The following is a 24,545-nucleotide window of genomic DNA, read 5'->3' on the forward strand; positions in this document are numbered from 1 at the left end:
CGCAGCCGGTGGCGGGGCGCGCCGTCGGGGCGGGTGGGAGCTGCCGTTTCCCCGGCACCGCCCGTGCTGCGCGTCGCCCGCACTCGGGCGCGGGGAGCTGGTGGCCGCTCTGACGCCGCGCACCATGGCCGTCGCCTACCTCCTGGGCAACGGCTCCGCGCCGCTTCTCGCCGGCGCCCTGGAGGTCCCATTCGGAGCCAATGCCTCCGCCGCCGCCTGCCGCCCCGCCGTGCCTCCCTGCACGGCCGCCCCGCCGGGCGCCTGGGGTAACAGCACGGCGGGCTGGAACCGCTCCGAGCCCTGCGGCGGTGCCAACGGCAGTGCTGGCGGTGGGCCATGTGCTCCCGCGGGCGGCGGCGGTCCCTCCGTGGTCACGGCTATCGCCATCATGGCCCTCTACTCTGTAGTGTGCGTCGTGGGGCTCTTCGGCAACTTCTTGGTCATGTACGTCATCATCAGGTGAGTGCCGCCGTTGGGCCGTGGAACGATGAGCGGTGCGAGGGACTTCTGTCCCATGAGTGCGGAGGTGGATATGGGGAAGAGGCTTTGGGAAAGCGCCAGAGAGAGAGATCGCGGAGGGAAAACGCGGCGGAGCCGAGCGTCCCGTCGGAGATGCTCCACGGGCCCTTAGGGCGGCAGCACCCGGCCGCGCTCCGGCCGAGGGACCCGACTCTCGTAGTTGTCCGCTGCTGACGGTGTGCGCACCCGCGTCTGCCCCAAACCTATGCCAGCACAAAAGCAAAATATAAATGGTATCGCCGCTTAGTGCTTTTCTCTGACTGGATTTATAGATCTTCTACCTCGAGTGCTGATTCGCGTGTTTATGCTCATATACATCTGTGTCTGTGTATGCGTATATACATCCACGCGTACACGCGGGGATCGTGTCAGTTCCCCAGGCTCCCAGCTGCGCCGCAGCACTGAGCAGCATTGTCACCCGCAGGTCCCTCACAAATGTGCCTTTCACGCACGAGGAATCTCATACCCGTAAACCGGCGGCGAGCGGGTGGCAGCGAGATGAAACAGGCTCCGGCGGGGCCCGGGTCGGGTCGTCGGATTCCGTGGAGGAACAGTGCCACCTCCCGGGTGCGGCGGGGCCGAACGGGACGGGGCTGCCCTCGAATGCCGCGGGTCGGGGCCTGCCCAGCACCGCCTTCCCATGGGCAGTTCGCCTTTCCGAGCCACGCTTCTGCAGGGGTTGCCCCTGGGGAGTGCTCCCTCCCTGCCGCAGGACTTGCGGTTTCCCCGGGTCCAGAAAGCAGCTCCTGTCCCTCTGGGCAGGTTCCGTGTGGGGCTCAGCAGTGGCTGTAACAAGCCAGGGTGATGCTCAGATGATTCCTTTGGCATACAGTGTAGCAGCAGCAGTTGGGGATGTCTCTGCAGCAAAACCTGTGCAACTCATAAACCTTATGGGAACACAAACATACCAGTGGTTCAAACTATAATAGCTAAGAATCCTACTGGTTTTAGCCATACTTTAGAGGCAGAACTGGGAAGATTCTTTGTGCCATGTGGGTTTGGTCAAGCTGAGATCCAAGCTGTCTGTGTGAGAAGTGCTCCTGAACAGGGACATGACTGCGATGGTCTGAGCAAGCGGTGAACGCCTTCCTGTGGGAGAAGAAGCAGATGCACAATGTAACAGAGCCAGGATGGCTGTCAGCAGTGCATATGTTACAGTTTTCCTTGGAATTGTATATTTATACCAGCCATAACCTGTTCTGGGTTCATATTTCTTACATTAATTAATTCAATTATGCTTACACCACAAAGCCAAATTGAATGAGGCACCTGCGCTCAGCTTTCTATCTCGAGACCATCTTTCCCAGAGATTAAAGCTTAACACAAAAGCCAGAAGCAATAGAAGGCAAAAAAATATGTTTTAATTTTACAGAGGAAAACACAAATCAACTAAATGATTACCCTAAAACAACCCTGGAATTCTGCAGCAAAGATAGGACTGAACGCAGGTCTCCTATGCTTTCACAGCAAGAAGCTTTCCCTTTGACAAAATTCTTTCTCAGTTAACATCATGCACCTATATCCTGATTTGGGATGAAAAAAAAGCTTGCATGTTATGGTTGAATAGGATCTGTGGTTTAAGCATCACAACAATGCCTTTCCTTTCTGTGCTTCTATATAGGTTTGGTATACTTGGGCAGCAGTAAGGAACTTCTTGAGTTTTTTCCAGTTGCAGGCTATACTAACATGAGAGCATTCTCAAAGTTTATCATATGTGTACATGGAACGGTGAGCTTATGTGCTCATATTCATGAAGACTTAGATCCCACTAAAGATAGGAGGCAAACCTTTCCCTGGATCGAATTTGTCGTACTATAAATCTCCCCATCTTTATCTACCTTTCATACAGTGACTGCTCAAGAAAAAGGAAGTTTTGATGTTTGTGTTAATTTTGAGAGGAATTAATACTACTAGAAAGAAGATTTGAAAGCAATATTGGCAGCTTGTTTACTCTGAAAATGCCATGAGCTGGGAGGGTGATGCTCAGATGTCTGAAAATGTCCCTACTCACCTCTTAGAGTCCAGTGAAAGTTTAGAGTGCTGCATGCTAATATACTGCGCTCAGCTTCTTTGGAAACACTTTTTTTGGAATAGCTATTGAGTTATTTTTATAAGCAGATATCCTTAAAGCTCCATCCAGTTGTCCCCACTCTTCCAAGTGAAGCAGATCCATGAGCCTGGAGCTAGAGCTATACAAGTGCTTGCCTGATGTGGAACTGTCATTATCAATCTACAATGTCACAGGCTTTGTATACCTGTACTTTATCATCAGTGCAATCTCAACCACCCTTCTCATTCTCCCAAATGGTTTCTGTTCAGCTGAATTATGTCTTGCTTGAATTAATATTTACAACACGTTATATCTACAGTGCGTGAAGCTGAACCCTATGTTACCGACACTGAGCTGTTTCCTTTGTGAAGTGTGAAAAATGCCTTCTGAGTGACAGCAATAATAATCAGGTTTTACTGCCAGCCACGAATTTCATTATCTATTTTCCTCATGTGTTTTGTTTAAGCATGAACTACTAATACGAACACAGTGTCATTACGGCTACATTACCAGCAAACGCTACTGCTAGCTGCTGCAGAGTACAAGACAGTGTACAATTAGTATCATCATGTGGCATTGAATTAATTTCACATCAATCCATAGGCTTTTCTTGCTTTCTAGTCAAGTCAGTGGGATATGATGAGAGGGGGAAGAAGAATATGCCCTATGATTAAGGAGGTGTGCACAGTACTAGAAAGCTGTGATAGATAGTAGCTGAACATCTTTGGCATCACCAGAGTGGAGAAGCTGAGGCCCCAGCCCTGCACTGGGTGAAATGCCCTGAGAGGGCTGCAGTGCCATCAATAGATGCTATCAGCACTCAAGGCAAGAGCAATGCCTTAATTGCTGTGCTAACCATTTTGTCGCATATCATAAACAAAGGAGCTTGAGGTGCCCCGTGGTCCTTCACAGGGTGAGGGAAATGCCTTGTTTCATTAGAGTAAATGGTTATACTAGTGTTTTGTTTTTTAAAAAATTAAAATAAGGAAAGAAGTTTGCTTTGAGGCAAAGAGCTTTTTACATTTCTCAGGACAATATCTTGACAATGTTTTGAAAAGAAAAAAAAATTGCAACTGAATCATCATCTGATTTGGAAAGATTGCACACTGCTGAAACCTTTGCTTACATCAGCCTGGTTCACTCACACTTTGGGAAAACTATTTTAGTAAGAAAAGAATTTGCCATGTTTTTTAATTGTAGGAAGAATGAATGTCTTCAGAGGAATAGTCTGGCACGTGTAAAGAAAAGGAAAAGTGAGGAGTTTATAAAGAGGATATAGCGTATGGGGAGGAGAGAGTCTGATTACAGAAGTAAACTGAAAGTGACCCACTGAAAATGATCAAAGGTTAAAAGAGGCTGAAGCAAAGAGTTTTTTCAAAAAAAAAAAAAACAGGAGCTCTTCATTGCAAAGCAACATGGAATTATGGATGCAGCGTGAAAGAAGATCATCCATGGCATGTCTTGGAGCAACATAGATCAGGGAATTTAGAAACCTAGAAATCCACAAAATTCATTCTTTTCTTTCCTGCCCACAGCAACGTGAATGTCTCTTCGTTTTGATCGCACTGCATCTGCCATCTCCAGGGAGACCTGATAGTGGACCTGTCAGTATCTAATGCGGGGCTATTAGAAAGGGGACAGACTCTTTAGCAGGGTCTGTTGTGATAGGACAAGTGGAAATGGTTTCAAACTAAAAGAAGGGAGATTTAGGTTGGGCATAAGGAAGAAGTTTTTTACAATAAGGATGGTGAGACCCTGGAACAGGTTGCTGAGAGAGGTGGTGGAGGCCCCATCCTTGGAGACATTCAAGGTCATGCTGGATGGGACTCTGAGAAGACAGGGACCTGTAGGTGTCCCTGTTCACTGTGGGGGAGTTGGACTGGATGACCTTTAAAGATCCCTTCCAACTTAAAAGATTCTATAATTCTAATGTGTGGCCTCCCTGTTCCACAGTCAGCAGTAAAAATGTTCCACGTCCTTGATAACAAATGTTAATGACAGCTGCAACCAGTAATGTCTATTATGAGGACAAGTCAGAGAAGATCCAGGGCCTGAGCTGAGGGAATCTAAGTAGGCAATACCCTCAGCACTCCACATTACACAAAGGTGGATGTCTCATTTGCGCACTGCTTGCAATAAAAGTTTACCAACTTCTACTAGAGGGTAAATGTTTGACTAGTGAGGTGCTCCCCTTTCCTCCAGGATCAGGAGGAATAGATTAGATAAAATGCCATATATATTTTTGTATTCTCATTTTGTTTAAGTTATATTGATATAACTATGGTTGATGATCTCAGAATGGCCCTGGTCTCTCTGAGGTGGAGGCAAGTTCAGGATGCCCGGCCAGCTCCCACCTGTGGAACATGGGGCTGCCACTGCAACACCTCCAACCCTGGTCAGAAAACTTCCCCCCCACACTCTATTTCCTCATAAAAGTCAGTCTAATTGCGCTGACTATTCATGGTATCAGTAAAACTAGAACATGTTATAAGCATATACTATTCATATTTTAATTACTAGCAAATGACCAGTTAATGTGAGCTAGCATAATCCTGAAATACTATTTTGTTTCATTTTAACTTGCACTGTTTTGTTTTCAAATCATCAGTCATAGCTTTTAATGAATACTACTGAAAAGTTTTTCTTTTTAAATTTTTCTAGAGCAAAAGATGACATACAAAAATCTCAAAAAAAACATGGTGTAAGCCAAGCAGTCTCAGAATCATTACCTGTTTTCCAGCCATAGACCGTAACTGGTGTTTAGACAAAGAGATGAAGAAATAGAAGCATCCCTGTGTGAGGCTCATTCTAACAGTCTATTGTACTGCAAGCAGACCTTCTGGAAGGCATTTTGCATCACCATTTTTTCAGTACCCTTCTGTGGATATTTTTCCGTGCAGCAGTCCCAAAAATATCTGAATCTAAAATAAGGTTGGAAATAATACGTCACAAATACTATTACTTTTCAACAAAGCTGTTTTGAAGCAGTCATTTTCTAAAGTAAAATTTCAGAATTCTGAAACATTGTTAAAGATTCTAAATTAGTTATTTTTAAGTCTGGTTGCACTGAGAGTGTTGTAGTGATCCTGATTAATGGGTACTTTCATGAAAAAAAGATTCTTTTATTGGGATTCCCAGCGAAAATGTGTTTCCAATCCTTGATCATGCTCTTCAAAATACAAATCTTACTCATTATATCTATATTTTAGAAAAAATCTGAGGGAGACTATTTAATGAATTGTTGTTAGGCTCATCTCAAGCAAAGTTCTTCTTACAATCATCTGTGTCTTCTTTAGTTTATACCATGGAATTTGGCTTTCTTGTTGTGTTAGTGAGGATTCTATCATTGTCTTTCAAAGATCTTGCTCCCCTTAAAATTGGCTTTTAAGGGTATTCATTAGCATTCCACAGCTTAGCCTAACTGTGTTAAGAACCATTCATCTGTTTAACATTAAACACTTCTTATTGATATTTCCCTTTGAATTTGCATGATGAAAAAAGGTAAAGATGATAGGTGATAAGCTATAGCTAGTCAAATAACTGTGAAAGACGTGAAATAGCATGTTTTTTCCAGCTTCTCACTGAGAAGTGTTCAATTATCAGCTATGAGATCTTGTGTCTCAGATCAGGAATAAAACTTCAAAACAATGCTGTTTGTGTAGAATGGGGTGTGTGGCACAGAGCAATTCCAGTGTGAGAGGATTTACTTTCTTGAAGGAGAGAGCAGCAGTTGCGGTCTTATCCTGTTCCCCCCCTTGCACATTGCTGACCTCCATGTCAGCCCTGGGATGTGCTGCTTCAAATAGAAAAGCATCCAAGAAGCCAGTTTCCCAAATCCTTCTCATAAAGTAATGGTCTCAATGCCTCCCTCAGAGCCCCAGTTTCAGATGCAAACTCATCCTTGTCACAGGGGACCAAATCCATGTTTGCTAGTACTTTACATCTGGTCATCTCAAAACATATAGTCATGCTCCCTCTTTCTGTCATGCCTTCCTCCTTCACCTCCAGCTTTCCCCATTCCCCTCTCTTCACAGCCATATCCTCCTCCGTGCTCATCCTCCCTCCTGTCCCTTTGTCTCACCTCTGTCACTCCTTTCCAGATCGCACTTAACACTTTCACAAAAATATCTCTTACACACAAGAGTCTGTACCTTGCATATTTAGCAAAACTCTTCTCTGTACAGGTTCCGACATTGCCTTAAGCCCCGTGCTGCTGCTGTGAAAGCTTTTTACCAGGGAGGACTGCCGTTGCTGTTCCCCATCACTTCTTTGTGGATCTCACATCTGGTAGCAGTAAAACTGTCTTCAAAAGCTTCCCTGCCGGCTTCTGTGCCAAGCAGGGGATCTTTCATGTACAATCCTCACCTGAGGAGATCAGTCTACAAATCAGGAAGATTTGTGGAAGATCTCTTCATCTTCTGAAAATAGGGAAAATAGCTGTTAACTTGCCTCTCCTATAAAAATGTAACCTCTGTTATCACTGATGTAGTCCTGATCACTTCCCTGAATGCACAGGGGAGAAAGTTAAGATGCTGACAGCTTTCCTTTGCATGTCTTCAGGCAAAGCAAAAATTTCAGCAATAAGCACCCACTGCTGGATAATGGCAATATATTGGAGTTACCATTTTTAACACCATTGATTTATTTCTCAGAGATGTGTTACACAATAACTATGAAAACAACAACCATTACTGGAGACTCCTATGTGCTTCAGTGTCAAGCTTTTGGAGATTGAGCTAGGGGTGGCTTAACAAACAGACCAGAATGAGTCCTGGAATAATTTGCAGATAATATTTCCTTTCTTTAATGAGATTGAGGGGAGCGATTCAGTATACCAGCAGCTGACTGCACAAGAATTGCAGCATACATGTTGCTGTCATTTCTTTTTATCATTAAGTAGCTCTTTGTGGTGTCTGGAAAAAGGAAAAAGAAATAAGGTTGATAGGAGTTATAAGACATTGCAACATCTTAAATGTTTGGCTGGCAAGTAGGTATGAATATATTTGAAGACCTATTGGCTAATTCCGACGATATTTTACATAAACATGTAGTTAAAAAAAAAAAACAACAACAACATGAAAATAATGAGAGAATTATGATAATAAAATAATTACCTGTTAGGACTACTGTGGAATGTGTGTGTTCTGTCTGGAATAATCTCCTTGCTAGTAAATCTCTTCAGTCACACCTAAAGGGAAAGGACCAGCTTTCCCCTGTAAAGAAGCTATTTTTTCCCAAAGACAGAAACTTATTTTGTTTTCTCTGTGGAGGGACTAAGCTCACTAATTCAAACTAAATAGCAGAAAAAGGACCTTTATGTGATTCTTCTTCGTAGCAAAAAAAAAAAGCAAAAATGGCAGGAAAAGCCATTAAAGAGAGCAGCAAGTGTGTTTTAGCCCAAAGCCCAACACATTATTGTAATTAATTGAAAACAGGGTGAGTCAGATGCCCTCACAACTCTCTGTCATTGGCTCCATATCATTCCTGAAAGGGCTGATGCTGGAACCTCACAGGCTTTTGTTCAGCTCTCCTGCGCCAAAGCTGAGATCTGAGTGAAGTTGCTAGTTGGTTCTGAGTACAGAGGAAACCCGAGCAGATGTTTCTGCATGGATCTTTCCTTCCTTACTTGGAATGTGTAAGCAAATACCACCAAATGGTGGATCTGCAAATGCCTTAACACAGACCTATATGCGGAAAAGGGAAAGTAGGATGACAAAGATAGGAAGCTAGCCTGAGGGAAGTAACGTTTGGTGAAATTCTGAATACAATTCATTTGTGCTGTGGAAAAGAATAAAGCAAAATGGGGACTGAACACAGGGAAGCAAAGGATGAGGGAGGAAAGAGGTAACAGCTGAAACAGCTACAGTTCAGCAGTTGTTTGTTGTACATTCAGATCCACATCAGCACCTACCACCAAACTTCTTCAGAAAATGTGTATCCCCTTGCAGACGTGTGAGGAAGGAAGAGGACAGCTGCTCTAGCATAGTGCAGCATGCCTTGCTGCATTCCCCACCACATGTGTCAAATAAGTAGGCTCCACGGTGCTAGGCCTAGCACACTGCTGGAGTATAGTATGCCTCGGCACCTGAAGTGAGACCTAGTATTCGTGGGTTTTTTTAATCCTTCTAATTAACCCACCAACACACTCTTCACAATCTCAGAGCTCTGTTAGTTTTTGCTCACTTACAAATGTAAAATTTGACAGATAAGCCAGATAAATTTTGTCTTTAGGCAATAGATGGCTTCCCGTTGCTCTGCATTCACTGACTGAGTTCAGCATTTGCATTGCAGTCTCCTTAACAGCAGAGTCTGGCAAAGGCTTCAACAGGAGCAACTGCTGCCTCTGTCTGTGTTAACAGCAGGAAATTTTGTTCCCTTCCCCAATTCAGTTTTTGCCCCAAACTCTGAGTCAGTACAGAAAGTAAGCAAATGTGCTTGCAATAGCACAATTTCACTGTAACGAAGCAAACATTTTCTGCTGTAGTTGTCGTACCTGCTGGAGTTGCCTTTGTTTTCTGTTTTGTGTTTGTATGCTTCCCCTGAGGGACTGTTATTTTTGAATTACATCCATGTATATGATCTCCTATTGAGAGCATAAATCAAAAGGACAAGTTGATTGTTAACCAGTGTGTCGCTTGCAGTCCAGGTGGCCTGACTACACAGTAATGTGCTTGCACAGATTTATGGTGCTTGTATCTAGAGCTTGAGTTTAATGGCTTACAGTGTTCTGGAGTATTCCTGAATAGAAAAATCAAAGACTGAATCTTCAAGCTGATGAAATTGTGTGCTCTTAGACAGACAGATTAGGCTCATATGGAATATACATGATTTTCAAAGCTTTAATCAGTAGCAGGCTGTTACAACACCACAGTTGTGTTTGAGATCCTTTGCAGGTCTTTTACTCTATAGAGAAAGATGTGCTACAATGCAAAAGATAAAAAAAAGAAAAGGATAATTAGATAGGATGGCCATCAGTTAATTCTATTACTTGAGACCAAAGGTACTTTCTAGGTTATGGCCTAGCAGAGAGATATCATTTCAGAGTCAAACATACTCATTGGATTAATAGGCAGAATAAAGAGTTGTCCAGACCAGCCTGAACTGTTGTCAGAGCTTTAAAGGCTCAGTGAAAATTGAAAGAACTTGGTATCTTATGAAAGCACACATGAAAAAATCTGTTTTTCTTGTGTTGCATGTACAAAATAGACCGGAAGAACCACGGAAATAAATGTTCATTTAAATTGGTTCAACTAGTCATGCTTCGCATGTTTTAATCTTCCCACCCAAGGAGACCTCAACAAATCTAATGCATGCACATAATGATTCTTCATTTGTTTAACACGTCATTTATACAAGAAGAATATGAATTTAAACGCTAACCTAATCTCATCCAGCTTCAAAAAGAATTATGTCAGGTTGTCTGAATGCAAGACCTAATTGCTGGCTGTTGTTTCTTTGAGCAGCCAAGCCAGATTCATGAATGGCTGCTTTCTGCAATAAATCTCCTGTAATTAACTAATTTTTGAGATATTTTGCATTGTACATAGATCAATTGAAGCAGCTTTTGTCTCCAAATTAGCTTTGCGTGAACAAAAGTTTGTATGCGTTTGTATTGCTGAAAGTGGTTATTACCAATCCACCATTGGCCCACCTATCTCCTAAGTGCAAAAGACTGTTTCTGCTTTTCTCCTCACTGTTTACAAATAAATTTGAAATGGTGCGTATTGCTATATTCATTGGGCTAAATGTGGACCATGTCTCTACCTTCTTTGTACCAGATTAGTGGTACAAAGACGGTGTAAGATTGGAGTGTTACAGAAGGACTGAAGGATCTGGAAAAGAATATATTTCAGCAGTCCATATGGATGTAAACGGCATCTCCAATAAGTGGTATGGACAAGAGTCAGATAGCAGTATATCAACTGTGTCTGTTAGGCTTAGAAAAGTATACTGTGTTCTAAAAATGTTGGGCATTGTTTGTTTTTTTTAAGAAAATGTGAGTCATGTTATTTGTTCTTTTCTTTTGAGCTACTGAGGCTTAAAACTCTTTTCAAAAAATTGATAACCTCCAAAGGTGATCAGCTGAAGACGTCACTGCTGAAGTGGGCAGGCTAGAAACAGAGCTGTGATGAGTCTTGCAGCAAGAGAGAGAAGGGCAAGGATACACACATCACTTTCCTCTAGCACGTCTGGGAGCTGCACAGGGAGATGCTCATGGCCCCTGCTCACATTGCTATTACACTTTCTGTAATTGAGGCAGAGTCTTTCTAGGTTCTATGGTTCTATGATTCTGTAATTCTAGTTTGATTATTTTTTTGATTGGTTTGCAAGCTACAGCTGGCCCATGGCCTACCAGTCGAAGGCTTTTATGTATCCTTGAGCGCCAGGAACATAGTGACTATTTCAGTAGGATTCTCATGTTTTTCATTATTGCTTTTGTCTTACTCCGGACAGATTCCAGTTGAGTGGATCTCTACAGCTCAAATCTTCAAACTTCAGATATATTTTATATCTTTGCTGGATAGAGCAAAGATAAGTCAAGGCTGAGTATGACCTACAGAATTAGGCAGACTTGAAGTTGTAAATCTAAGCTGTCATTTCATAATATGTATTTTTAAAAGGAAACTATAAATATTAATATTTTATGATACGAAACCTACACTGAGGAGATAGAAAAAGCACTCTAGTGAGTATCTGTATTATAATGAGCATAATTAATTTGAATATCAAGAACAATATTGAGGTAAATATTCACCACGTTAGTGGCCTTGAATCTCAGTGCAAAAGCAGAATCTGTTAAAAGATTGTATTTACACACACAGTGCTTCTGGTATTATAAGAAGGTTTTACAGATAGCCCATGACTTCAATTGTATAGAAAATCCAGTCTCTCTGAAGTATATTTCGTCACATACACAGCTGTGTCTGGATGATGGAAATGTTTGCTCTGCTTCTTCAAATAGATAGACTGATAACTTAGCAAAAGGTAAAAGAAAAGCTAAGATCAAGACTTTGAAGAGCTTCATTTTCTGGACTGCTATTTTTCATGCTGTTAAAATCAATTCTGTCAATATTTATTTTTTTGTAAAGAAGAAAACAATCCTAGTGACACTGATAATCTACTTATTTGGAAAAATACACCTTCAACAAAATGTACTTTTTAGCAATAAGGTCTTTATAAAATCCTGAAATATTCAGTACAGAGAAATACCCAGTCACTGAAAGAATATTGTGAATTTCAGTAGGCTTTTGTTGATGAAGCAATTGTGGATATAAATGATTTCTAGCACCTAGAAAGGAAGCTCTACTTCCTTTCTTTGTAAGAACAGCATGATTATAAATACATAGATTACAGAGTACATCAAGCAGAATTTTTCATTAATAGTCTCCAGAGCCTACTACATGAAATAATGGAAAGTCCAAAAACTTTTAGGTTTAAATTTGTGTAGCATTTAGTGGGGCCCATGGTAGTCTCCGTGAAGAAATGCTATTCCATTTACTCAGAGCTTTTCTCTGCCCTTCCTCTAGCATGCTAATCTGAAAGTGATTTACCTATTGGCTGATGTATTCTTTTGCTATGTCAAGCATTGTCTTTAAAGCATTGGAATGGCTTTAATTACCAATAAAAAATCATTTTCATGAGTTGGTGATGATGTGCTTTATGGACAGAACTTCTGCAGAATCAGATATGATGACAGTAGCATTGAGCTGCATACCTAAGCTTGTGTATTATTCTCCAGCCATGAAGGCAGAGTGATCATTTCGCAGCTGAGTATGGACCAGCAGTGTGGGTGAGGTCACCGAGTCTGTATTACCTTTTCTCAGCTGCTAGGGGTTCAGAGCCATTGCCCCTTCTCAGCGATCATTGCTATTGCTGCCTGAGCCAATCAAGCTGGAGCAAGCTGTGCACGTCTGCTCATACCGGCATCAAACATCCATGTTTGCTCTCTGGACAGAGCATTAGCTAATCGAGGAACTGTTATAAGACCTGTAGAGAACACATTCATTTTTGATAAACAGCAAGAGAGATAACAAAGAGAGGGCTTAGTGCAACTTTTTTTTTTCTTAGTAAAGTCACTGTTGAAGTATTCCTATTTTCATTCTCCTCTCCGAGGTTCTTCAGCAAATTGCCAAGCAATTTTCTCGACCTTCCAAATTGCTTTTAGCACTGCAGCTCATTGTGCCTCTCCCACACTGCAATCCTCTGCATTTTTTCCCTAAATTATTCCCAGCAGGTATAGGCACAGATGCTTACAGCAACTATGTCTTCCTAAATTGCTGTTACAGTCTGTTGGATGAAGGGAGTGCTCCCCTAAGAAAAGTTTGTAGGGTACATTAACGTCAAAGAATAGATTTTATTTAAAACTTGAAAGTGTCATACTCAGATCATAGTTTTCAATGTAGCCATCAAGTAACAGCTTGGGTTTACTCGAAAAATGTTTAATAGTACACCTTGGATTGACATTAAGGTTGTTAGCGGACCCTCATTCACAGTGTGATGAAATGAGAGAACAAAAACTGTATGAACTTCATCAGGTGTTCATCATAAAAGTTGTCTAGTTGCATTCAGGAAAAAGTCTGCATTCCTCCAGCCCCTAACAAAAAAGTTCCAAAGGTATGCTCCCTTTGTAGCCCTGTCATGGGCTCTTTGCAGCTGACTCATGTTCTAAAGACATCAGAGAGGGAAAAAAAAAAAAACAGCATTAAATACTGTATTTTACATTTTGTCTTCTCCAACAAGTTGCCCAAAAGGTCTTTTTAAAGGGCTGTTCCACTTGCAAATCAGTCCTTACGATATAAAATGTCTGATCAAAGACTGTACTTGTTACTTTGCAGAATCACAGGGGAATTTCTTCAAAAGAGCAAGCCGTCTAACCCCCCAGAAGCTGGCCCCAGTGCCTAGCAACCTCAACAGCAATCAGGACAAACTAGTCAGGAGTGATTACTTGGAGTGAAATGTTCATTGTGCTGCTGGAAAATATATCATCCTCATGAACAGTGGACATCAGGTGCTACTGGTGATAAGGGCTTGAAACTATAAAAGGCTCTTGAAAAAAATAGATGAAACAAAGGAAGAATTTTAATTCTACCTCTAGGAATGCAAACATGAAACATATCAAGTTACCCTGTTCAGCTGTGGTTGGTGTGACATATTTAAAGTTCAGAAGGTGTTTTTTGTGTTAGTGCCACAGACTTAACAAAAGAAGGGAGTTCAAAGTAGTTTGAAGTCTCACCTATCAAAATAGGCACTGTAGAGCAGAGCAAAGCATGCATACCTATTTAAAGCAACAGGGATAAGTGTCCACCTAGGGCTGGTGGTTTTATTGATATGTTCAATTTGTGTGGTCGATAGCATCTGTCTTCTATTTCAGTTGGAATATCTATCCAATTTGTATAGAACTCTGAGATCAGTAATACAATGTAGTAACCATCATAACAAATTATTTTAAAATTATTTGATTATAAGCGGTTAAGAAAGTCTTAAAACAAAAGCCTGATTTTTCACGCTTATTCCCTAAGTAATTACATCATTGCTGCTCCACAACCAGGAAATGCTTTGTCCATTGCTGTAGACCACAGTTCTGATTCTTGACATGGCATAAGATGATGCACAACATCTATCCATTTAGTACAGTGACCAGTGTGTGCAAAAGTTTTTTTCAGCTCCATTAGTGGTTCTTTAGCAATTGTAATATTGTTTTTTCTACATATGTCCTTTCTGCACAAATTAAATCAGTGTTTTCTTATCCTTCTTACACCTGTAAGGTAATGTCTGACTGATTTATAAACATTATTGTAGATAAACCAGAGCAAGATAATTTGATTTAAAGGTGAAGAGTGGAAGAGATGATCTTTGATACCATCTATCATGTTATTTCACTGAAGTTTCTTATAGATGGTGCACTGGCCTTAATTTTGTTTAATGTTGTTAGTTGTAGTCATTCACATCCTTTACTGATTTTTTTTTCTAGATACACAAAAATGAAGACTGCCACCAATATCTATATTTTCAATCTTGCATTGGCAGATGCACTAGCAACAAGTACTTTGCCGTTCCAGAGTGTGAATTACTTGATGGGAACATGGCCATTTGGTACAATCCTTTGTAAGATCGTTATATCCATAGACTACTACAATATGTTCACCAGTATCTTTACTCTCTGCACCATGAGTGTGGATCGCTACGTAGCTGTTTGCCACCCAGTTAAGGCTCTTGATTTCCGTACCCCCAGAAATGCCAAAATTGTCAATGTCTGCAACTGGATTCTTTCTTCTGCCATTGGTCTGCCAGTTATGTTCATGGCAACTACTAAATACAGGCATGGTAAGTCTTGCTTTTCATTCTCAAATTGAATATTTCAATGTTTAAACTCCTTTCTGCATTGTTTCTTTTTATTGTAGAGATGTTGAACCTGCCTGACCTGCAGGCTGTATAAAGTTATGCCAAAAAGCCATATATTTACCAATTTTGCAGCTAGCTCTACTTGACTAGACACAGCACAGCATGTGATCAGTCTTTGATGACCAGCAGCTCCAGCGGGATCCATGAGACTCCTTCTTCTCCACGCAATTACTACAGTGTTTGGAAAAGCATCTGTGCCCACCCTTCTGGACAAGGAGGCCAGTGGTATCCTGGCGTGCATTAAAAAAAGTGTGGCCAGTGGGTCAAGGAAAGTTATCCTCTTCCTCTCCTCTGCCCTGGTATGGCTGCATCTGGAGTACTGTATCAGTACTGCACAGAAGGCATTGTTTTACCCAAGACATTCCAGCTGAAGTTGGCAGTCGCAGATAGTATCTGTATGTTTTCAGCTTTGCCTGGCAGCGTATGGTACAGAACTCAGAGCATGTTCTGGAGCACTAGTGCTCAGAGATCTTCTTTCAAATGACAGCATCTCAACATATATCAAAAACACTCCCTAGTGCATTGTTACTGAGTGTCATATCATCCTCTTCCCTTTTGCCCTGAAGTGCCTGAATTTGCTGCAGGTATGGTGGTTAAATCATCTTATCACCAGGTTTTATATCAGAAGTGAGCTGAAGTTTAAACATTTATGGCAATTCAACTCTTTTTCTTCTGAAATTCTATGGAGAATTCCAAGCAATGTAATGCAAAGGAGAGCACGTTACTTTTTGGATTTATTTTTCTAACTGAAGCTTCCTACATGTTTCGCAACACTGTGTCCTATCACTGTTTGTGCCAATGATAGATTACAGATTGTTTTGCTCTAGTTATTTACATAGTAAAAATTCATGTATTTGCTTACAGTATTTAAAATAATATTTAAAGGAAAGCAAATATAAAACTGACCATCTTGTTCTCTGCTGTTTTCTTCTTTCTCTAGGCTCTATTGACTGCACACTTACATTCTCCCACCCTGCGTGGTACTGGGAAAACCTCCTGAAAATCTGTGTGTTCATCTTTGCCTTCATCATGCCAGTCCTGATCATTACTGTGTGCTATGGGCTGATGATTTTACGCCTAAAGAGTGTCCGCATGTTATCTGGCTCTAAAGAGAAGGACAGGAACCTGCGGAGGATTACGAGGATGGTTCTTGTAGTGGTGGCAGTGTTCATCATCTGCTGGACTCCCATCCACATTTATGTCATCATTAAAGCCCTGGTCAACATCCCAGAAACTACTTTCCAGACTGTCTCCTGGCACTTTTGTATTGCTCTAGGGTATATAAATAGCTGCCTTAATCCAGTCCTATATGCATTTCTAGATGAGAATTTCAAAAGGTGTTTCAGAGAATTCTGCATCCCCACCTCCTCAACCATTGAGCAGCAGAACTCCACCCGGGTCCGACAAAATACTCGTGACCATGCTTCCACTGCCAACACTGTGGACAGGACTAACCATCAGGTATGACTAGCAGTGGAGATGTCATCTCTGGATCCGGGCCTCCCGCTTGGAGATGACATGTATTCTGAAGTTACGGTTTATACTGATTTGTAGCTGTTTAAAGGTCTGAACACCTTCAAGGATACATTTGAAGCTGGTGTATTCATACACAGAGATCCCAGTCCTGCATGGTGCTGGTTCTTTTCTAGTCTAGTTGATGCCCAGAAGCTGTGCGCTTTGCTTTCAAAGGTACCTTGCACGGTTGGGTCCAGTGTGCATGTGTATACACAACATCCAAAACAGCGTGTTTCGTTTGCAGAACATTTACAACACTTGAATGTTTCAAACAGATTGGAGAATAATCACAGATATCTCTATTCATACTCCTTATTTGCTTCTACAAGACTGCTGTGTCTTTCTCCTGACGTTTCATCAGTGAATTGAAAAGAGAAAAAGCTGTGCATATACACTTTTTGATTGATGTACAAGGAAGGCCTACAAGGCCCTGTTCCTGCTGGAAGAGATGTAAGAAGTAGACAGAAGTCTTCTGCATGCAGTTCTTGTACTAGATCGTTATCTGTGTTAGCTAGTGTGGGTTTTGATAGAGAGAGAGATATATAAATATATAAATATACACACACGTTAAGGAGTGTTGCACCATTTTGCGATTTAAGGTATACAGAGCATTCCTTTTCTATGTAGAAAAAGCCTTTGAGGAGTAGAGATTTTGTAGCACCACAAATTCCAAGAGAAAAATATCAAAAATCTAATTTTTATTCAGGCTATATTTTCTTTCCTTTTGCAAAAAAGTCCTATTGTTAACATATTTAAGATATGTGTTTCTGTGATTATTCCCAAGTTTCCAAACCACATTCCTCAGTGAACATGAAGCAAAACATAAGAGCAAATCATAGCATTCTAGTATTGCAAGTGCTAGAAAAGGTTTTAATCTTCTCTCGAATTCACTGAAGAGAAGAAAGAAAGGCACAAGCCTAGTTCATTCCTTGTCACATCACCTTGTGTTGGAACATCAGCAATATACTTAGGTTGCTCCTACGTGAGCTTCTTGGCTGCCCCTTCAGCCACAAGCTAAGCACCTTCTTGAGGTGCAGAAGTCAGTGGCTTCTTGTGAGAGAAATAGCTTATTTGCCAAACACGGGCCATCGGAAAGCCAATAGCGCAATAGTAATTGCACCAGAAAAGCTGAAGAGCAGGCTGAAGGGAGAAGGATAAGGTGTATTAAGCATCTGCAGTTGTTGATGTAAATCACAAGCACTTGATTCATACAAGCTACGCTGTGGCCTATGAAATCAGTTAGCACCTGCTCAGTCTTTGACCATGCAGGAAAGTAACAGAAAATATTAAAACTTCGCCTTCAGTGTCCAAAGAACTGATCCAGTTTCAGACTTGTGTTTTTCTCTCTCACGGAACAGGTTCTCACTTGGAAATGGGGGGGATCTCACAAGGGAAAGCTGTGATTGTGTTATCAGTCTTACCCACACTTCGATGGTGGAGCAGAACTGCCAAATGTGTCATGGGCCCATACATCTATGTATGTATGTATCTAGTATTCACTATATGAAGCAAAAGTTTATTTGATAGGCTCAGCCCTCACTAGTGCATTTGTGATCCTCGGTGGAGTCAATTTTGTGTGCATTTGACAAGAGAATTGAATCTTTATCTAGTAAGTGTCCATTGTTTTACAGTGCAGTTTGTAGGCATGTATCTCCCACATTTACTTATAAATCTTTTTATAAATTTTAGAAGAGTTGTAGCCTTCTAAATTTCTACCGTTAGCAAAAATTATTATGGTACTGCGCAAAGGCTGATTAAAATAAAGCCTATTTCACTGGGCACAGAGCAAACACAGAACAGAAGATGATCCTTACTGAAAGGATATTAGTCTATACCAAGGGAGAGAGCCGCCTGAGGTAGGGACAGAAGTTAGCTTCTTAATGGCAACAGGGAGCAAGCTAATCACAGAGCTGGAATTTTGGCTGATTGTTTTTATTCGTTTCCTTCAGTGAGTAGCGGTGGAATTAGCTAAGAAGAGATAAAGCATAGTAAAGAGAAGTGAAAGGGAAGGTGCTGAAGGGAAAGGAAGCTGATGGGAAGAATGCGGAGGAGAAAGGGGAATATCAGGAATAAGGTCAGACAGAGGCAGTAAGGGAGAAAACTGAAGCAAAGAGATGATGTACTACATGTAAGAAAAGTGTGTTCAGAACTGTAAGAAATTGTGTGACTACCCAGCTTTCACTACTTCTGTAACTCTTCCTAAAAACTTGCTAGCAGGTTTCCCTGAGGCCATGGAGAAGAAGACTTACTTGGAAACTCCTGACCTCATAGATTTGTTTGCATAGCCTGGTATTTGAGAGAATTTGAAGTGGCCATAAATGGGTCCAGTCATTTCCCTCACCACCATCCAGCAGTCCTTGCTTTGGCAGATACTGCCACTGCTTTCTTTGTGCCAGGCACGCTCTCTGGATGCTGACCTGAACCTTCTCACTGCGACACTCCCTGGGCACAGCACACCAGCTAGTGGCAGCTGTCTTTCTCATCCTCTGCAGAAGCAATGGAATACAGTCACAGCAAGCCATATTCACAGCTGAATATTAAACTTCATTTTTATATTTTCTTCTACAACAGACTTTTCTGTAAAAGACAACGTTTTTGGTGTCTCTTACCATCAAAATGTCAGAAAGATTGTAGTACTCTTCTACTCTGAGGAGGTTCTCCGAGTAGTACTGACAAATGTAACATTGTATTTATTTATTTTAGACAGAAAAAGCCCTAGGGTGAATGCAGTTTTTTCGCTCAGAAAATGTAAAAAAGCACTTTGCTCGAACAGTTGGTAAGCTTCTGTAAATTCTATTGACAGGACATTCTTTTCACAGGTAAGTCCTTTCTGTATAGGCAAGTCTAGCCAGTATATCTGTATTGATCTAAGTGTACTGACAAGCTCTTTCTTGTAAAGACAAGGCCTTGGAGAGCATTTGCTATGAATTCTAATTGCACAACTGCATAGTGGTGGGCACAGTTCAAGTTATTTTCAAAGAAGCAGCTGTTCTACAAGTTGCTTTTTTGCCAAGTGAGAATTCTTACTCCTGCTAAAGGTAATGAGAATTGCAGGCGCTCAATTGCAAAACAGCTTGGGGCCTCACACTCTTAAAGTACTTAAAATAAGCATTCACTTGTGGAAATAACAGTCGTGTTTTCTACCAGTGCAAAAGCAGGAACAGCAAACACAAACATTCTTATTACTCTGCATTTAGATATTTGCCTTTGGCTTATTTCATGGGTCTTTGAGATTACTGAAAGGTTTTTATGGATTAAGAATTTGATTACTGTTTTATCAGCATTTTGGAAAAGCACAAATCAAGTTCTGACATCCCTCAGAAATGCAGCACTGATGGTGTGAGCATTTATAAAAATTGTACGTGCTCCGTGGAGCAACTTATTTCTGAGGGAGAAAAAAACAGTGGCTAGTCAGGCATCCACGTGTTGAAATAAAAAGGATATTGGAGTAAAGAAAAATTATTTCTAAGTTGAAACAAGAAAAAATTAAAAGCTGGTTTAACTAACTGAAAAAAAGTACTTTCTTACATTTTAGTTTTCCCAGCACTTTGTGACAGCTTACAAACAAATATGGGGAGTCCTGTGCAGAAACCTGACAAAAGCTGTATGGATTCTATAACTTCAGTCTTTAGCAGGTTTCACATCTACCTGTTTTAATCAAGAATGACCTTTCTGTGTGTTATTAGAAAATTGGCATGCCTGTATATAATATGGTACTTAATTATAAAACATTGATTTCTTATAAAAACCATTTCTGTCAAGAAATCTTCAGAAAGTTTGTATTAATTTACCAGATTCTTAAAACTAGGCATTCTTTTGTGGCTGACTACCACTGTCGTGGGACCCTTGTAAATCTTCTACGTAGCACAGAAAACAGAATGTTTTCCAGACAATTTAATTAAAGGAGGTAACAAATATAAACAATGCTATGAGGACTGAAACTAATTAAATTCATCCTTGGGCTGCATATGCTTGTGATACATTCCTCAAACTGAAAGTTAGAATAGATGGAGATCAGAACATTTCACTTACGGAAAAAGAACTGGGTATCCTATTACATAATCATAGAATCATAGTGGTTGGAAGGGATCAAGGTCTTCCAACCCCCTGCTAAAGCAGGTTCCCTATCACAGGTCATGCAGGAAAGCATCCAGGAAGGTTTTGAATATCATTAGAGAAGAAAACTCCACATCTCTGGGCAGCCCATTCCAGTACTCTGTCACCCTCACAGTAAAGAAGTTCTTCTTCATATTCATATGGTATTTCCTGTGTTCCAGTTTGTGCCCATTGCCCCTTGTCCTGTCACTGGGCAGTTGAAAAGAGCCTATCTCCATCCACTTGACTCCCACCCATTAGATATTTATAAGCATTTATAAGATCCCATCTCATGGCTTCTCCAGACTGAACAGTCGCAGCTTCTCAGCCTTTCCTCATCAGGGAAATGTTCCAGGCCACTCATAATCATCCACCTCTGCTGGACTCTTTCTAGATGATCCCTGTTTTTCTTGAACTGAAGAGCACAGAACTGGACACAGTACTCCAGGTGTGGTCTCACCAGGGCAGAGCAAAGTGGGGGGGATCACCTCCCTTGACCTGCTGGTCACGCTCTTGCACCCCATTGGCCCAGGGTACCATTGGGCTTCTTGGCCATAAGGACACACTGCTGGCTCATGGTCAACCTGTTGTCCATCAGGACACATAGTTCCTTCTCTGCAGAGTTCCTCTCTATCAGGTGATTCAATTCTGAAGTGAAATGAACTTCGAAATTCAGTTCTGGATCTGGATTTATCCAAAAGACAGATATTCAGATTCCAAATCAAGTCATTTTCTAATAAAAAGATGGGTGAGGAGGAACGTTTTCGATGTAGAATAAAGAAAACCCCTAAATATAGAAAGTTGAGTTGAGCAAGCATTTAAGTTATGTTCTGGCTTTGGATAAATTTATCTCCAATTAGTATTCCTAACAGATGTCACTTCTGTAAGTGCCTGGAAAACAGAGCAGTTAGAAAATAAACTTTCTCCTTACTCCAAAACCCTTAACCAGATGCAACCCTTTGCCTTCTCTTCACAGTTCATCTGTGACTCTGCTTTCCATAAATAAATACCTTACTTACAATATCCCCCTATTTTCAACAATTTCTGATCGCTGAGCAGTAAAAAGGGTTGCAGGCTTTCAGGATGTGATGTATAGCAAGCAAATTTTCTTGATGAATATTTCTGTATTGATATCATGACTGTACATGAATAAGCATGGATACTATGGGCACCCAGGGCAGAGGGACAGTTGTGATCGTTTCCTGATATAACTCCATCTCACACAGAATGTAAACTGGATTTTGAAATTCAAATCCAGCAGTTAGCCAATTTACTGATGTGAACACAGAAAGCATGCTAATATAGCATTTAAAATACCAGATTCCCTGCAGTTGCTACAAAAAGAATACAGGGAGTGAATGAAATTCTTCTCTACAAGTGAAACTCACAGAGAGTCCCCATCTAGAAAGAAAACAGCTGGCTTGCTATGTAACAGACTCTCATGCAAACACAACAGGACTGCAGATCTGTTTCTGTGTCATTAAAGGTCAGACACGAAATTTTTCTCTTACCATTCTCTCTACCTTGTTGCATTATGACAGAGACTCATCCTTGCCCTGCTGCCTGGGCTACCAGCTCAGCTTTACGGGGCAGGGTAGGAGCTGCAAATGAAATGTAAATTCCTCTAAAAAAAAGACACACATGTAAACACACACACACGCAAGCTGGTGGGGGCTTGGGGGTATAAATCAAGTGATTGCTCATTGTATTTGCAATTTCTTTCCTTTCAGTTGGAACTCCAAGAAGCTGAAACCACCCCACTGCCGTGACAGGGTCTCCTGCAGTATAGCCCTCAAAGCAATTACAAACCAGTGGCACAGTGTTTCTGTGCAATCCACTATGGGATGGTGTAGGATACGCTTTCCCTCAAAAAAAAAAGAAAAAAAATGATAAAAGAATAAACACAGAGGAAAGTGCCTGCTTTTCCAGTCTGTCAAAAACTGCTTCTGCAGCACTTCTACGTTGCTCGTAACAGAAGCATGAAACTCAATGGCAACAGAGCCAAGAGATGTGGGGGCTTTCCAGGCTCCACTGTTCAAAACAGTCGTATTAACCAGGAATACATCTGTTAGTCTAAAAGCAAAGCTATCTGATATGCTCTGACAAGTTACAATGGCATTAAACAGATTGGAAACAAAAGTTCAAAAGACAACTTTTGAAAAAAAAGTTGAGCTTTTAATGACAGGAAATAATGGGAAATGAAGCTGTAATACTGTTGGGTACTCGATTTACATTTAAAAATTTTTTTGTAGAGGTGTTTTCTGTGCAGGTTGTTTGTGTGCTGAAGTCTCACGGGATCATCTAGAACAACACATTGGAAATTCAAGAGTTCTTCTCTTATAAGGATTGCATGTTCCATAACTTCAAAAGGAAAATATTTCCTTCAGTGATCATTCAAAGAAAAGAAAAACCTCCAAGCATTACCATTCTCTTCTGCTTCTCACATAAGAACTAGACCTTTACAATCAAAACAATGAGGTATCAGTTCACCTAATAGAGATGAGTAAATGAAAGTATCCCATGCTGTTATTTGTAGGATTATCCCCAAAAAAGTATTGACTGTGTTATTGTAAACTCCAGTGTGAATAAATGTACAGCTAAAAGCTTGTCAGAGCTGGCACAGGCAACAATGAATTCTTTTAGTTTCCCAAATTTCAACTGCCCTGTCAGCAATATCTCAAACTTGGAAGTCAACAACAGTCCCTGTGTGAAGTGCTTGGAAGAATTAACACATCAGAGCTGCTTTAAAAAAACAGAAAGTTACATTTTGATAGAAATCCATTTTTTTTCTTAACCAAACCCATGTGTTTGCTTTTTTAACTAACTTAATACAGTCTGCATTTCCATTTTGTATTAGCTAGTAAAACACATGAAGATTTATGGAAGAAACATTGTACTGAAGTAAATGCCATCCTGTTTTTTTGTATGGAAAATAGAAATATCCATGTAGATAACTTGTGGTGCGATAGTATTTTCTAGCCATTGTTTGTTACTTGCTTTGTAAATAAATCATCTGTAGTTATGCAAGGGGGGAAAGTTTACTTCAGTGTATTCTAAAATACAACTCTATGGAACAGGGTTTTCTTCTATTTATTTCTGCTTATTTATTTCTTACTTTCACTGTTAAAATCTGTGTAACAGAATATGCTTTTAGCGTGAAGTCATTTGTTTCTGCCTTGGACTGTGTAGTAAAGACTGAAGGCCAAATCCATGTGAGTTGTAAATTGAAGTAACGCTATTTGTGTTTCATCAGTGTGATGAGGTTAAATATGTAGACCTTTATATCAGCTTAATATGGAACCAGACATAGCAGAAGTGCCTTTTTTCCATTTTCTGTTGAAAATTCTGCCATGCTGTCATAGAGATTCCATATTTAATTTTGTATTAGTCTAGCAAGATTTCCTCACAGTCATCATTAAAGTTTAAACCAGATCTGTCATCATCTTAAGACAGAGGTTTTTCATCTAACTTTAAAAAAGCATAGGATAGGAACTCAAAAAAAAAAAATTGGACATGTTCTTTTGCACTACACAGCAGTATTATTTAACTAACAAGAAGAACATAAACTAAAGCAAAGATGCAGATGAATTAACGTTGTCCTACAGCATTGAGTCTAGCGAGATCTGAACAATCTACCATGCTAACACAGCAAGCTGAAATACACTGAACAGCTATTGGCAGTAAATCAGGAAGAAAACTAAGCTCATAGTTTCATGGCTAGTTTGAAGTACCTTAGCTGTTACAGAATTTGCATAATAAATTGAAACCGTCATTTCCATACTTGGAATGTAACAAAGCTCACGGGTAAAATCCTATGACTTGCCAACAGCCTTAAATTTTAAGATATTTTAGGTCTCTGCAGTCCAATAATTAATTGAGCAACCTGACTGTAAATATTTTTAGTAGTACTAATGTTGTTGTAGGCATAATGGTCTAAGGATATGAAGAAGCAAATTTTATTAGC

The 24,545-nt window shown here is 40.6% G+C and overlaps 1 protein-coding gene across 4 annotated transcripts; it reads left to right on the plus strand.

Moving 5' to 3' along the window:
• Positions 1–24,123, plus strand: OPRM1 (opioid receptor mu 1). 4 transcript variants are annotated; one of them, XR_002436260.1, is made up of 5 exons: positions 1–459; positions 14,541–14,893; positions 15,912–16,432; positions 17,845–17,967; positions 22,312–24,123. XR_002436260.1 is itself a non-coding variant. In XM_021389391.1 (4 exons), exons 1-4 carry the CDS (start codon positions 125–127, stop codon positions 17,887–17,889), a joined length of 1,254 nt encoding a protein of 417 aa, XP_021245066.1. In that variant the 5' UTR covers positions 1–124; the 3' UTR covers positions 17,890–24,123. The 4 variants fall into 4 exon arrangements, 3 of the variants coding, with proteins under 3 accessions (XP_021245066.1, XP_021245067.1, XP_021245068.1); XM_021389391.1 differs by having other exon boundaries at positions 17,845–24,123; XM_021389392.1 differs by lacking the exon at positions 17,845–17,967.

This window comes from Numida meleagris, chromosome 3 (assembly GCF_002078875.1).
Source record: "Numida meleagris isolate 19003 breed g44 Domestic line chromosome 3, NumMel1.0, whole genome shotgun sequence".
NCBI classification, from domain to species: Eukaryota; Metazoa; Chordata; class Aves; order Galliformes; family Numididae; genus Numida; species Numida meleagris.